The sequence below is a fragment of the Mandrillus leucophaeus genome, unplaced genomic scaffold (genome assembly GCF_000951045.1).
Source record: "Mandrillus leucophaeus isolate KB7577 unplaced genomic scaffold, Mleu.le_1.0 Scaffold25, whole genome shotgun sequence".
In the NCBI taxonomy this organism is placed as follows: domain Eukaryota; kingdom Metazoa; phylum Chordata; class Mammalia; order Primates; family Cercopithecidae; genus Mandrillus; species Mandrillus leucophaeus.
The window spans coordinates 387,988-401,147 of NW_012102587.1; the positions used below are offsets into that span (position 1 = coordinate 387,988).

General features: G+C 39.8%; 1 protein-coding gene across 1 annotated transcript in view; it reads right to left on the reverse strand.

Moving 5' to 3' along the window:
• Positions 1-13,160, reverse strand: part of CNTNAP5 (contactin associated protein-like 5) — a 951,880-nt gene that overhangs the window by 186,945 nt on the left and 751,775 nt on the right. The window contains exon 14 of the mRNA XM_011983413.1: positions 1,801-1,957. Within this exon, the coding sequence (XP_011838803.1) occupies positions 1,801-1,957 (157 nt within the window). The remainder of the gene's footprint in view (positions 1-1,800; positions 1,958-13,160) is intronic.

The window sequence follows — 13,160 nt, forward strand, 5'->3', positions numbered from 1 at the left end:
TAAACTTATAAATCAAAGGAATGAGTGAATCCAAGCGACTGGGAGCAGACGTTCTGAATATGTTTTATGGCAGCACAACCATCTAACACTTCAACACACCTCCCAAGCTCGTAGGTGCCATCTTGTGATAATTCTCTTCTTTAAAGATGGTCTAAATTAATGTGTTCAACTAATTACCACTGAATGTCTTCTGTAGGTCTTGAGAGGGATAATGTTTAAAGAGTCATGGCCTCCACCCGGGATACAAATCATAGTTGGTTGTAGGCATCTGCAATAATGAGATGGAATTCACTGGAGGATAAAGTGGGGGCTCAAGGAATGCAGAAGCCCATTCTACCTGTGGTTACCTATATCTAATTTCACCTACATGAAGAGCAAGATTCATTACCATGTAACTTCGGCCAGCTTGAGTTTAGGAGAAGGCACTCAGGTAACCTGCCCTGGTGCCTAAGCAGCCCTAGGGTACTCTGAAGAGATAATTCCCATCTCCTGGGGTCCAATGAAGACAAATGCCTGGTCCTTTCCTTGCTGAACTGAGATTTTAGCTTAACCTTATATTTTATGTGAAGCAGTCCTTGTGGTTAACAGTTTGAGGAGTGAGGAAAGATATTAAAGGGAAATTTGGGGATTGAGACCAGCTTAACATAAGAATTTTTAATTAAAATTGAGCAGCATTTGACGAAGTAAGCAAAATTGCTAAGCCAAAACCAAAGAATGCTTTAAATTCAGTCAAAGAAAAAGTGTATTTGGAAATGTTCTGTACATATTTTTGTAATCAATACAGTAAAAAACTAGCAGCTCACCTGGAGGATAAAAGAAGAATAAATGTAATGGGCATGGAAGCTTCAAACTAAATTCGTTTTACAGAAGTAAGTTGGTGTGGGAGACTAAGAGAAACCCTGGCTGCAGAAACAGCTGATTTCTAATTCTGTATCTATCACTTGACCGACATGTTTGACACTGGGAAAATTATTTAACATCTCTGCAATAGATACTACTCAACATTATCAAGCAAAAGTAAGACAATTATATGAAATTTAATAGATGCTCAATAAATATACATTTCCTTTGTATGTGTTCATTGGTAGCAAAAGGGAAGGTGGGTGATTGAAACATCAATGGGAGCGTGAAGAAACAGCCTATATAACCCCACATCCCTGTCTCTCTCACTCTCTCCCCCCAAAACCTATAGTCCACATATCATTAATATCCTGACTCAATTGCAAAGCTCAATATTACATGTCATTCCTTGTTTGAAATGGGAAGCTCTGAATATAAGAAACTGATGGAGGCCGGGTGCAGTGGCTCACACCTGTAATCCCAGCACGTTGGGAAGCTGAGTCAGGTGGATCACGAGGTCAAGAGATCGAGACCATCCCGGCCAACATGGTGAAACCCCGTCTCAACTAAAAATACAAGAAAAGAAAAAAAAAAAGAGCTGGGCATGGTGGTGCGTGCCTGTACTCCCAGCTACTCGGGAGACTGAGGCAGGAAAATCTCTTGAACCTGGGAGGTGGAGGTTGCCGTGAGCTGAGATCACGACACTGCACTCTAGCCTGGTGACAGAGCAAGACAACAACAAAAAGAAGCTGATGGTATGACCACATGCTTCTATGTGACAAACATCAGTTATACTGAAAATACTAGAATTGACCATTTTCAAAGTTAAAAAAAAGGTCACCATCGGGGCACTCCAGTTTGTATTGAGCTTCTCATCCATGTCCTTCTGTCTTGGGGAAATTTTATACATCAATTAATGCGCTTTCTCTATAATTGCAGAAAGATGGAGATTCTCATTACCATTCATCCTTGTCAGCGTCGCAATTGCAAAAGTGCTGAATGTCCAGGCAGCTCTCGTCTAGGCCACACTCACACTGCTGGACCCCAGGAGGAGAACCTCCCCAGTAAGGGTGCCTTTCATTGGACCGCCCAATCCACCAGGTAAATGGTGTTCCATCTGGAAGACAAGATATTCCACCAGTCAGGGCAGGGCAAGCCTGAAGTAACACAGGGGATGGCACAGAAACTGAGCTGAAAATATCTTGGAGAATAGATGTATATAGATAATCTCCTTCCCTTCCTGTCTTCTTCCCTCCCTCACTTCCCCCTTTCCCTGTGCTTGCTTTCTTCATTTCTTTGTTTCGTCATCTCATTTTTCTGTTCTTTCTTTTTCTGTCTCTGTCTTTCTTTCTCACTCTTTCTATATATTTAAATTTGTATTTATACACCTATGCACACCCATATATGTACACATATAAACAACATTTTCATCGAAATGTTTATATAGTCAAATATTGATGAATGGCAATGTTGAGAGGCAGTGTCGCAAAATTACATTCTTACCAGATAAGGCACAACTGAGTAAATTCGGTCAGAATTTAGACCAAAATTTTTAATATATGAATTTTTAAAAATAGTAACTTTCTTTTACAACTACCAAAGAGAAAATGAGAACACCAGGGCAAAGATTAGCCTGACCTCTGTTCTCAGTTCTGGGTAGACAATGAGGAAGTCAGAGACTCGGGTGAACAAGAGGTTGGCCGTGTAAGAGAGCTGATACTGACTGTCTCCCATTGATTTCTCTCATAATAGTAGCCCCACATTTACCATATCTTCTGATTTTGTTTTTTAAAAAGAAGTCATACATTCCAAGCTGAAAGATTTGGGAGAAAAAATAAATAAAAGCACTGTGAAGGCTGATAATGTGTGGGCCTGAACAAACCCTTGTGAAGGTTATATTTAACCCAAATAACGCTGGTATGCAACCTGTGATTTCCAGTCTGTATATCTAACTAGAAACTATTTTTGAGTCTTGTCCTTCTCAATTTTTTTCCTTTAAAAAATGTAATTTAGTGAAACTTTTTGGATATTTATGATTGAGACTATTTCATTAGCTTAGAATTATCATTCTGAAAGTGATACTGTATCCAAAACAAGATAGGTAGAGATGGAAATGTTATACACTTTTAGACTGAAGGATGTGAGGCCTGGGCTTCCTTTGGTAATTGCCTTTTTTTTTTTTTTTTGAGACAGAGTCTCACTCTGTCGCCCAGACTGGAGTGCAGTGGTGTGATCTTGGCTCACTGCAAGCTCTGCCTCTCGGATTTACGCCATTCTCCTGCCTCAGCCTCCCGAGTAGCTGGGACTACAGTTGCCTGCCACCACACCTGGCTACTTTTTTTGTAATTTTAGTAGAGACAGGGTTTCACTGTGTTAGTCAGAATGGTCTTGATCTCCTGACTTCATGATCTGCCCGCCTCGGCCTCCCAAAGTGCTGGGATTACAGGCATGAGCCACCACGCCCGGCCGGTAATTGTCTTATTTGTGTGTGATATATAACAGGTGCTTAACATGTGCTTATTTAAAAAATGAAAGAAATATTTATTAAGGGCCACTTTATATCATTTACAATTTTACAGCAGACTAATAGGAATTATCTGAGGATGTTACTAGGATGAAATTTTGCCTAATCAAGATTCTAGTTTATATGCATATTTTTATGTGCAAACATAAAAATCACAATTAATCTCTCTATATAAATAACAACAATTTTCTCTTACTTGGCTCCAGGCTAACATCCCTATGAAAGCCACTGAGGTAAGTAGGAAGAGACCCGGCAACCTAGAGCTTTCAATAATCTGAAGGTCATGAGTAAAACATATAGAAGATACTTTGAAAAGCAACAGCATTTTAGGGGTGCTGATTCATGAAGCAGAGGGCCTGGAGGACTGCAGTCATCCCAACGTGGCACTCCACACTCTGCCTAAAGTAAGTTCAATTCCTATGTCGTCTTTAAAGCTGGAGTTTCAACTAGAGATGTCTGTTAACTAGTGTGTTCTTTTAAAGAAAAGTTATAAACAATATGAATTCATTTTCTTGAGTTTCAAATAACTATAAATCACTGTACAATACTACACATGAATTGCTTTCTTCCTAAATCCCTGCTCAGGTGAGTCAAGCATACATGGCCTAGAGGACTGGCAGGAGCATGGAGCACATTCAGGACTGGAGTAAGCTTTGGTGGGTCATCGAAGCATGAGTCCAGCCAGCATGAGGGTGAAGCATTTTGTATTTGAATACATTTGTCAGTGTCGTCCTTGGGTCCAAAAATGGAAAGAAATCTCTCAAACTCTCCCTCCTTCCAGCAGCCCAGGCCTCTCCTCTCAGACTCTAGAATCCAGACTACACAGTCAAATCCCATGTCAGCAAGAGTTACTTTGTTTATGAACTACCGGAAAGGCTATAAGCACAATAATTGCATCATTACTAATGGTATAAGCTCTGAACAGCCAATTTGTGTGCAACTTCCGGTGGATGTGTTGCTTCTAGTAGATTTACCAATTCTTATTTGGTATTTTCACTCCCTAGAAGTTCCATTAGCAGCCCAACTCTTAATTCTGTTTTGAATCCATCAACATCTTGCACCACTTTGGCCTCTAATGTCTCTCTCCTAATGTCTGGCTTAAAGATTGAGAAGTTTAAAGGTTAAAAAATGTTTTAACCAATTGACTCTCAACAAACAAGAAGAAAAAGGGAGAGAACAAAAAATTATATATGTACATATGAAAACGGGAGGAGTATTGTTAAATTTTCCCTCTAGATGCCCCATCTTTATGTCTTGGTCCCTGTGGAGTACTGGAGAGATTATAGCAACTGAAGCTACTGAGGATCAAACAGGGGTTTGACTTGCCTGAAGTCTTGACCCTAACCATGTAGTCAGGAAGAAAAAACACATCCTGGGCTGCAAATTTTGGCCATTGCAGAAATTGAATTTTTTCTTTCCCGACAGGAGGTTCTTTCAAAAGTGAAGGAACAAAGCACAATTATAAAGATTTCATTTTAAAAAATATGCATTCATTCAACAAACATTTACTAAAGATTTATACTGTTTCAGACATGCTTCTAGGCACTTGGAATAAATCACGTAAGAAAACATACCAAAATGAAGAAACAAACAAAACATGCCCTCCCTGTCGTTACATTGTAATTAGGAGGAAATAGCAATAATAACATTTAAATAATTTAGTATTTAGAAAGGGATAAGAGGTATGTTGTAGTAGTCGATTTTCATGCTGCTGAGAAAAGCACACCTAAGACTAGGTAATTTACAAAGAAAAAGAGGATTAATGGACTCACAATTCCGTCTGACTAGGAAGGCCTCACAGTCACGGTGAAAGGCAAAAGACACGTCTTATATGGTGGTGGACGAGAGAGAATGGAGTGCCAAGTGAAAGGGGAAACCTCTTATGAAATCCTCAGATCTTGTAAGACTTATTCACTACCACGAGAACAGCATGGGGCAAATTGCCCCCATGATTCAATTATCTCCCACCAGGTCCCTCCCACAACACATGGGAATCATGGGAGCTACAATTCAGGATGAGATTTGGGTGGGGACATAGCCAAATCATATCATACAGGGAAAATACAAAACAGGCTAAGGAGAGCAAGTGTGCTGTGAAGAAGGGTGTACTGCAATTTTAAACCACACAAATCAGGAAAGACTTTGATGAAAAGATATCCTGAACAAAACTTGTAGGCCGCGGGTAAGTCACTTGTGGTCATCTGGAAAATCTCATTGCAGACAAAGGAAACGAACAACATAAAGAACAAATCAGGGCATTTTTTAGAATCTATGGCTAGGTTTTTAAACTGCACTTTGCAAAATGTTGCAAATGCTCTGATAGGAAGGTTTAACAGGAAAAAAAAATGGGTAGCATAAAACAGATAAAATAGAACTTAGTTGATCAGGTTCTTGAATAGAAGCTAAGAATTCCCTCTGCCTGTTCCAAGGCAAAAGGTATTTATTATGAAGATGCTGGACTGCCACAGAATCATAAATATAAAACCCTGCCCAGCTGGCTGCCCCTGAATGCCGAACGCCTAGAGACCAATTCAGTCAACATGCTGTCTGAACCACCAACACCTCCCTGCAAGTATCTCGAGCTGCAACCCTGTCTCCCCAAAGATGTGTTTCTGCCGCCCCTGTGTCTGCAAAAAAGAAGGTTCACATGGAGCCTGCTTCCTGGGGTTATCTTCCCATCAGAGCATCTCACAGGTAGGGCTGATGGATAAAGCACAAGTTGCATGTTTGAGTCCCAGCTGGAAAGGAGATTGGGGATTTAAATTCTGACTTCTTTGCTGTGGAGGCAGAACTCACAACACATTTCCCCCTAACACAGACATGTTATTCAAAAGCTAAGCAGACACTTAGTATCTCTTAATGGGTCAATATTTTAAATCTCTGAAATCTCTATTTCTTCCACCAAATGGGATTATTGATCCAAATATAAACCTATTCTGATGCTTCTGATAAACAAAGAACTCTATGAAATCTGGTGAGCAGAGCTTACGGAGGTTCCACAATTTTGCTTTGACAACCAGGAAGGCACTTTGCTTTGACAAGAAGCAAATGGGGACAAATTGTGTCTACCCTCCAGCTGCCTGCATGTGACATAGATATTTCTCCACAGTAGAGGTCTGCGTTATGCACTGTGCTTCCAGGGCCTGGGGCTCTGGGGATTTGTGAGGCCAGCTCCTTGGCTAGGAAGTCAGAGTTTTTATACACATCCCCAGCAGCCATGCAATGCAAGGACGTCCACGAAAGAGCCAAGACTAAGAAAGCAAGAGGACTGGGACCTGATGAGAGACTCCTCCAGGAACTCCCAGCAGCAGCCTCAAAGCTCTTAGAGAGTTGGCAAAGTCCTCTGTAAGCAGGATATAAAAAATACGACTGAGGAATTGCATGAGTTTACATTATGTCTATGCAAATATTATTGTCATATGACCTCATGCATTTAAACAAGGTATGGGAAAACTCAAATTACGTGTGTGTATGTGTGTGTGTCTGTGTGTGTATAATATATTCAATATATATGTATACACATATAAATCCTCCTAAGAAAGTATTTGTTTCAGAGTGTACACAGTAAGTGATCACAGAAGGTGATCTTACACACTGCCACACCATAATAATACTATAGCACAATGCAGTGTCAACGTTGAGTGCTGGAACCTTTTCAGGATCTCCCTACCCCAAGTTTCAAGGAGACAACCATGAGTGTGTTTTGCTTTGTTGCAGACAACATGCAAATTGAGAGGCACAGTTTAAGCCCTGTAGCTGCCTTCTTTTCAAATGTTCAGTGTCTTTCTGAGTTTTTACTCGAAGTATTTTTATGGACCTAAATTCTTCCCCAATTTTAAAGTAGTTAGAGTATTCAACAAACAAAAGAAAAAAGTTTGCAAAACTACTATTTAACCCATTTGGCAGAGCAGACCGCATAAGGGTAGGTTGTCTTAGGTCTGTCTATAAAACTCCTTGCCAGTGAACTTCCCTCAGTCATTTCAACACAGTGAGCCTCTTCCCCTCTTAATCAGGGTAGACGTAAAGTCCAAATATCTGCACTGTTTATCCACTGCAGAAATTTCTAGGTGTGTTTTACCTCCAATTTAGATTGCCAGCCTCAGGTTTCCATTTTTCTAATTATCCTAAACAGGATAATGCATCATAAACTTGGAGAAGAATTATCTCAATTGAGTCACAAAAAGACAGAAACAAAAAATAAAATTGCATACTCTAGAAGGTCTCATAAAGAGAACGTAAGTTTGGGGAGGGAACGTATGTGTGACAGAAAGAAAGAGAGAGAATAAGGAGGAGGAGGAGGTAGAGAAAGTAAAAGCGGGAAGCAATATTGCATCCTCATTTGTTAAATCAGAGATTTCAGTCCATATAGACTCCTTTATGAACTGTTTCATAAAAGTATTAGACTTGAATTTAAATCATTCCAGCAGATCAAGTCTAGGGATTTTGCTAATAAGTGAATAACCACACTATCCTGACTCTAAAGTTTCCTCATGTAGAATAGGTATGTATTATATGCAGAGAAATGGTTCAAAGATAGAGAAAATATATATGTTTTATAGAAGACCTAAACATATATCTAATTTGTACATGCTTAGTTCAAATGATGATTTTTATAATGTAAGAAACTGAGGAGAATTCATACACGTGAGTTGCACAATTGTATGGCTTAATCATTGCAAGCTGTTGAACATAATTCAAACTGGAGATCTCTCTGTAATCTTTCAATTATTTCAATTAAAGTCTTGACAACTGGAAAGCAGTAAACACAATAGCTTCCTGGTGGTAACTACAGCTACGGCCAAGAGCATCTGGCCTCTTCCCATTGCTATGAACAGTCCAAGAAAAACTCCAGACAATATCAGAATGGAGCTAGAAAGTTTCATAGATGTATACAGACAGTGCTCTGTTGAGCTGCTGTCATTGTGGTTATCGTTTTCCTTTACATTTTTCTAAGTTTAGATGTAATGTATTCTCATAGCCTTAGATTCTGACAAACTCAGTATGCCAACACGAAGAGTTTTAGTCCTCATTTCTTTTATTCATACAATATTTGAAGTTGTAGGAGTAAAAGATGAGCAAATCTTTGTGGCAGTGGGTTTATGGGTGGAGTAAACTCCCCGCCCCACCTGATGTGAGGCTTGGCCTTGCTACTTGTGTAGCTCCATGGAATGTGTGCAGAAATGATAATGGTTCAGTTCGAGTGTAGACCTCAAGAGGCATGCATGTTTCCACTTGCCCTTCCAGAGCTTCCTTGACATGACCCTGGGAACACGCCCCAGGAGGTCATGACCTCTCCAGTCACGGCCCCAGAATGTAACTCAGGAAGCACAGTTACCCAGTGGATGCACAGAGAAGTGAGCGTGAGAATAAGGACTGTACGTTGTATGTCACTAAGCTTTGGCAACCGGTTATATAACGTTTTTGCAACAATAACTGACAAAATACAAATTAGATATAAATCACGTGAAAATAAATTCTGTAGGGGTTATAAAGAAGTACATAGAAAGACCAATGATGGCTCTAATTTCAAGATGTTTGTAATATGGTTAGAAACCCCTAGTGTCTTTCCCAGGCGCCCTTCTTCCCTCCCACATGTGATTTACATAAACCTAATCTGGGTTCACCTGGAGTCTATCCCAACCCAGCCCCAGTGACTGGCTGTGTACGCTGACTTCCATGCCTTTGTCTCCTTCAAACACGGTGCTTGGCTGTCACTGCAATATAGATAGCAGTTTTCCATGATGGTAATGGTCCTGCCTCATCTTTTTAAGTCTCGATGCCACTTACTCATGCATTCAGTTAAAAACTCTTCAGAGAACTTTGAAGGAACTATTCTCACAACTGGTCATTTAACTGTAACCTAATGAAACCAGATCTTGTACAGCTTTCTCACAGCCTCTGCCCATGGGATGATGCAAAATTGAAAGTTGTGTGTGTGTGTGTATGTGTATACACACATATATATAATTAATTATATGTAAATTAACTATTACATTTATATTGTATAAAATTACAAATTCATGTATAAATTAAAAATATAATTCACAAATTATATACTTAAATATAATGATGTGAATTTCATATATTACATTCAATGGTTTAACTGTATGCTGTGAAAGGTCATGGTGTAATATGTCAGTGATAAAAACTTTAATGAACTTTTGCTACCCTAAAAGAGCTCATAACACTTAGAGGAAGGAGGCCCCACACACAGCTAAGAGTAATGAAAGTCAGAATGAGATCAGTGCCAAAGAGAGCAGTTAATAAAATTCTAGAAAAGCCCAGAGTAAGAAACTATGACTTCTCACCGGGGGTTGTGGGAACAGTTTTATGCAAATGGTGGCATTTGAGCAGAGGCTCAGAGGCTCGGTGTTGAGGAGGACTTCGACAAAGTGCGCCATGGAGAAAGAATTTGTGTAGGTAAGGATCACAAAGAAAAGGAGATCTGTTTTTCACTGCAGTCGTCTTTAGGAAATGACTGTTTGGAATAATGAGATTTCTGTACATACTAAACATGCTTTATTTCATTGCTTGTAGTTAAGCACTGGGGGCTTAAAAAATAAATCTACAAGAAGAGGCCACCAAAGTTATAAGGCTAAGAGATTACCAGCAATTGCAGTTACATGTCTCACTGTATGAACAAAATACACACCATTGAAATGCTGATTTAGAAAAGAAGATTCTGCCAACAAAAGAAAGTGTTTTATATGCTCTTTCTTTCTACATAGAATATCATTTCTGAGAAAACATTTAGTCAGAAAGAAAAACAACTTCATCCATCTTGGAAAATAACGGCAGGCATTCATCAAAGTCAATCTTCGTCTTCCCGCTTGCTGGTCAGGATCATTAATTCAGAACATATGTCTAATAGCGTGATTAAGGGCTAGTCTGTGACATTAGAAATTAACATTTTTATAATGTTGTTCAATGTTCTCTTCTCCCTGCCTATTGAATTGAAGTGAGCCAAAAAGAGAGAGGGAGAAACAGAAAAGATTAATGGTACTGCCTCTCAAAACAAATGATAAAAGTCACTTTGAGGGGATCATTTCAAGCTGGATTAGACAAAGCTCTCTAGAATGTACCATGGGGATCCTTCATGGTTAGACAAAGAGATGGACAACGTGATTAACTTACATGATTCTTTTGGCATTGTGTGAATTTTTGTAGAATATAAAAATACTTTTTATTTTATTGTATAATTTTTTCTTAAGAACCTTAGTGAAGAATCCCAGTAAGGTTAAATGACATTTAGAGTCACACGGTGACTGAGCAAAATGTGGGCTGCAGGCTCCGGACACCTGAGACCCTGCACAGCTCCTGTCCCGAACATCCTCCTTCACAAAGGCTCCCAGACCTTGATTCTTTCTTCCTTTCTTCCTTCCTTCCTTCCTTCCTTCCTTCCTTCCTTCCTTCCTTTTCCTTCCTTCCTTCCTTTCTTTCTTTTCCTTCCTTCCTTCCTTTCTTTCTTTTCCTTCCTTCCTTCCTTCCTTCCTTTTCCTTCCTTCCTTCCTTCCTTCCTTCCTTCCTTCCTTCCTTCCTTTTCCTTCCTTCCTTCCTTTCTTTCTTTTCCTTCCTTCCTTCCTTTCTTTCTTTTCCTTCCTTCCTTCCTTCCTTCCTTCCTCCCTCCCTCCCTCTTTCTTTCTTTCTCTTTCTTTTTCTTTCCTTCCTTCCTTCTTTTTTTTTTTTTTTGGAGTCTCATGCTCTCTCCCAGGCTGGAGTACAGTGGCACAATCTCGGCTCACTGCAACCTCCGCCTCCCGGGTTCAAGCGATTCTCCTGCCTCAGCCTCCTGAGTAGCTGGGACTACAGGCGTGTGCCACCACACCCAGCTAATTTTTTATTTTTAGTAGAGACGGGGTTTCACCATGTTGGCCAGGCTGGTCTTGAACTCTTGACCTCAGTTGATCTGCCCGCCTCAACCTCCCAAAGTGCTGGGATTACAGGCGTGAGCCACCGTGCCTGGCATACCTTGATACTTCCCAATGTGCTGGAAATATCATGAAATAACATGAGCCTTACAGATAAAAAAGAACATTCTGAGACACTCTTAAAAATCTGTAGGAAATGATAACAATAAAGGAACAACTCAGCATTGGAGTAAGATCTTCAGTTTACTACACAATTTCTCCCATAGGACAAAAGCCTTAGTTTTCAAATGCAGAGTGAGAAGAAAGAAGGAGGACTCTCAGCTCTTCATCAAGTTGTGATGTAGTAAAGAAACCTCTATTGTGTCAAGCCACAGAGATTTAGTGCGGGGCATGTTCATGACTACAGCATAGCTTAACCTATACTGATTCACACAGTAAAAAAAATAAAAATAAAAGAATGAAAAGCAGAGTTGGAAAAGTAAAATACCTGATATGCACACACAATCATAGAAACTGAGAATTGCAATAAATCCGACTACTAAAGCCATTGTGTATATTTACACTCATGATACTAATAAAAACATCCGGAATTGAGCATTTAAAATATTTGAGGCAGATTCATGCTTTTTTTTATGTTCTAGTTTATTTAGTCTCTACAACAACCCTATGAGGCAAATACCTTTATTTTCACTTTGCAGATGAGAAAACAAAGGCATAGATAGAGGTAAAATTACTTGCTAGTAACTCAGCTAGTTGATGACAGACCCTAGCTACAGTCATACTGATCTCTTTTGTGGGTAATTACAATAGACTCAAAAGTAAAATGCTTGCCACCATTTTTGTTCCGACTTCCAGAAGTTATTTTTGTAGCATCCAAAAGGGATTTTTAAAGTATGGACCATGTGATTTACCTCTGATTGAAATTTCCCAATAGTTCCCTATTGCAACAAGAAACAAATCTCACCTTCTCAACGTGGCCCATGAAACCCTATGCATGTGGTCCTGCAGATTTCTCAGCCTTACGTCTTATTCCACAATCCAGCCTGTGCCCTGCCCTCCACTGTGCTGGCCTCCTTGCCAGCCGTCACACATGCTCTTTGATGCTTGCTGCTCTCTGCCTGAACTCGTCCTCCCATGGGTCTTCATAGAGGCTGATGTCTTATCACTGGACCCTGAAATTAACCAGTTAATTATTTCCAGTTAACCCTATCCAAAGCACTCCAACTCTTTTTTTTTTTTTTGAGACGGAGTCTTGCTCTGTCACCCAAGCTGCAGTGCATTGGTACGATCTCAGCTTACTGCAACCTCCGCCTCCCAGGTTCAAGTGGTTCTCCTGCCTCAGTCTTCTGAGTAGTTGGGATCACAAGAGCATGCCACCAGGCCCAGCTAATTTTTGTATTTTTAAAAGAGATGGGGTTACTCCATGTTGGTCGGCCTGGTGTCGAACTCCTGATCTCATGATCTGCCCGCCTTGGTCTCCCAAAGTGCGGGGATTACAGGTGTGAGCCACCACACCCAGTCTATTGTTCTTAAGACTACTTACTACTACCTGAAATCATTTTTCTTTGTTTGTATAATGTATTCCTCATTGGAATTAGGACAAGGGCTTTTAATGGCTTGTTTATGACTATATATCACCAATATAGAGAATGGTGACTGGCTTGCACTAAGAACTACATACATATTTGCTGAATGAACTCGTGACTAAATGCCCCCCCAAAAAAGAAACAACGCAGAAAGATTTTCTACAGAAGACATTAAAAAATGTGTTTTGCAGAAATATATATGATTATGATGCCTTTAGCTTCTATATTGGTGCATTCATCTTTGGCATTTTAGGTTAGCATTGAAGAAATCAAGTGTTTTTTTCCATTTGAGTCACATCTCCAGAAAGAGACACCTATCAAGCCTTTGAATAATTGCTTACT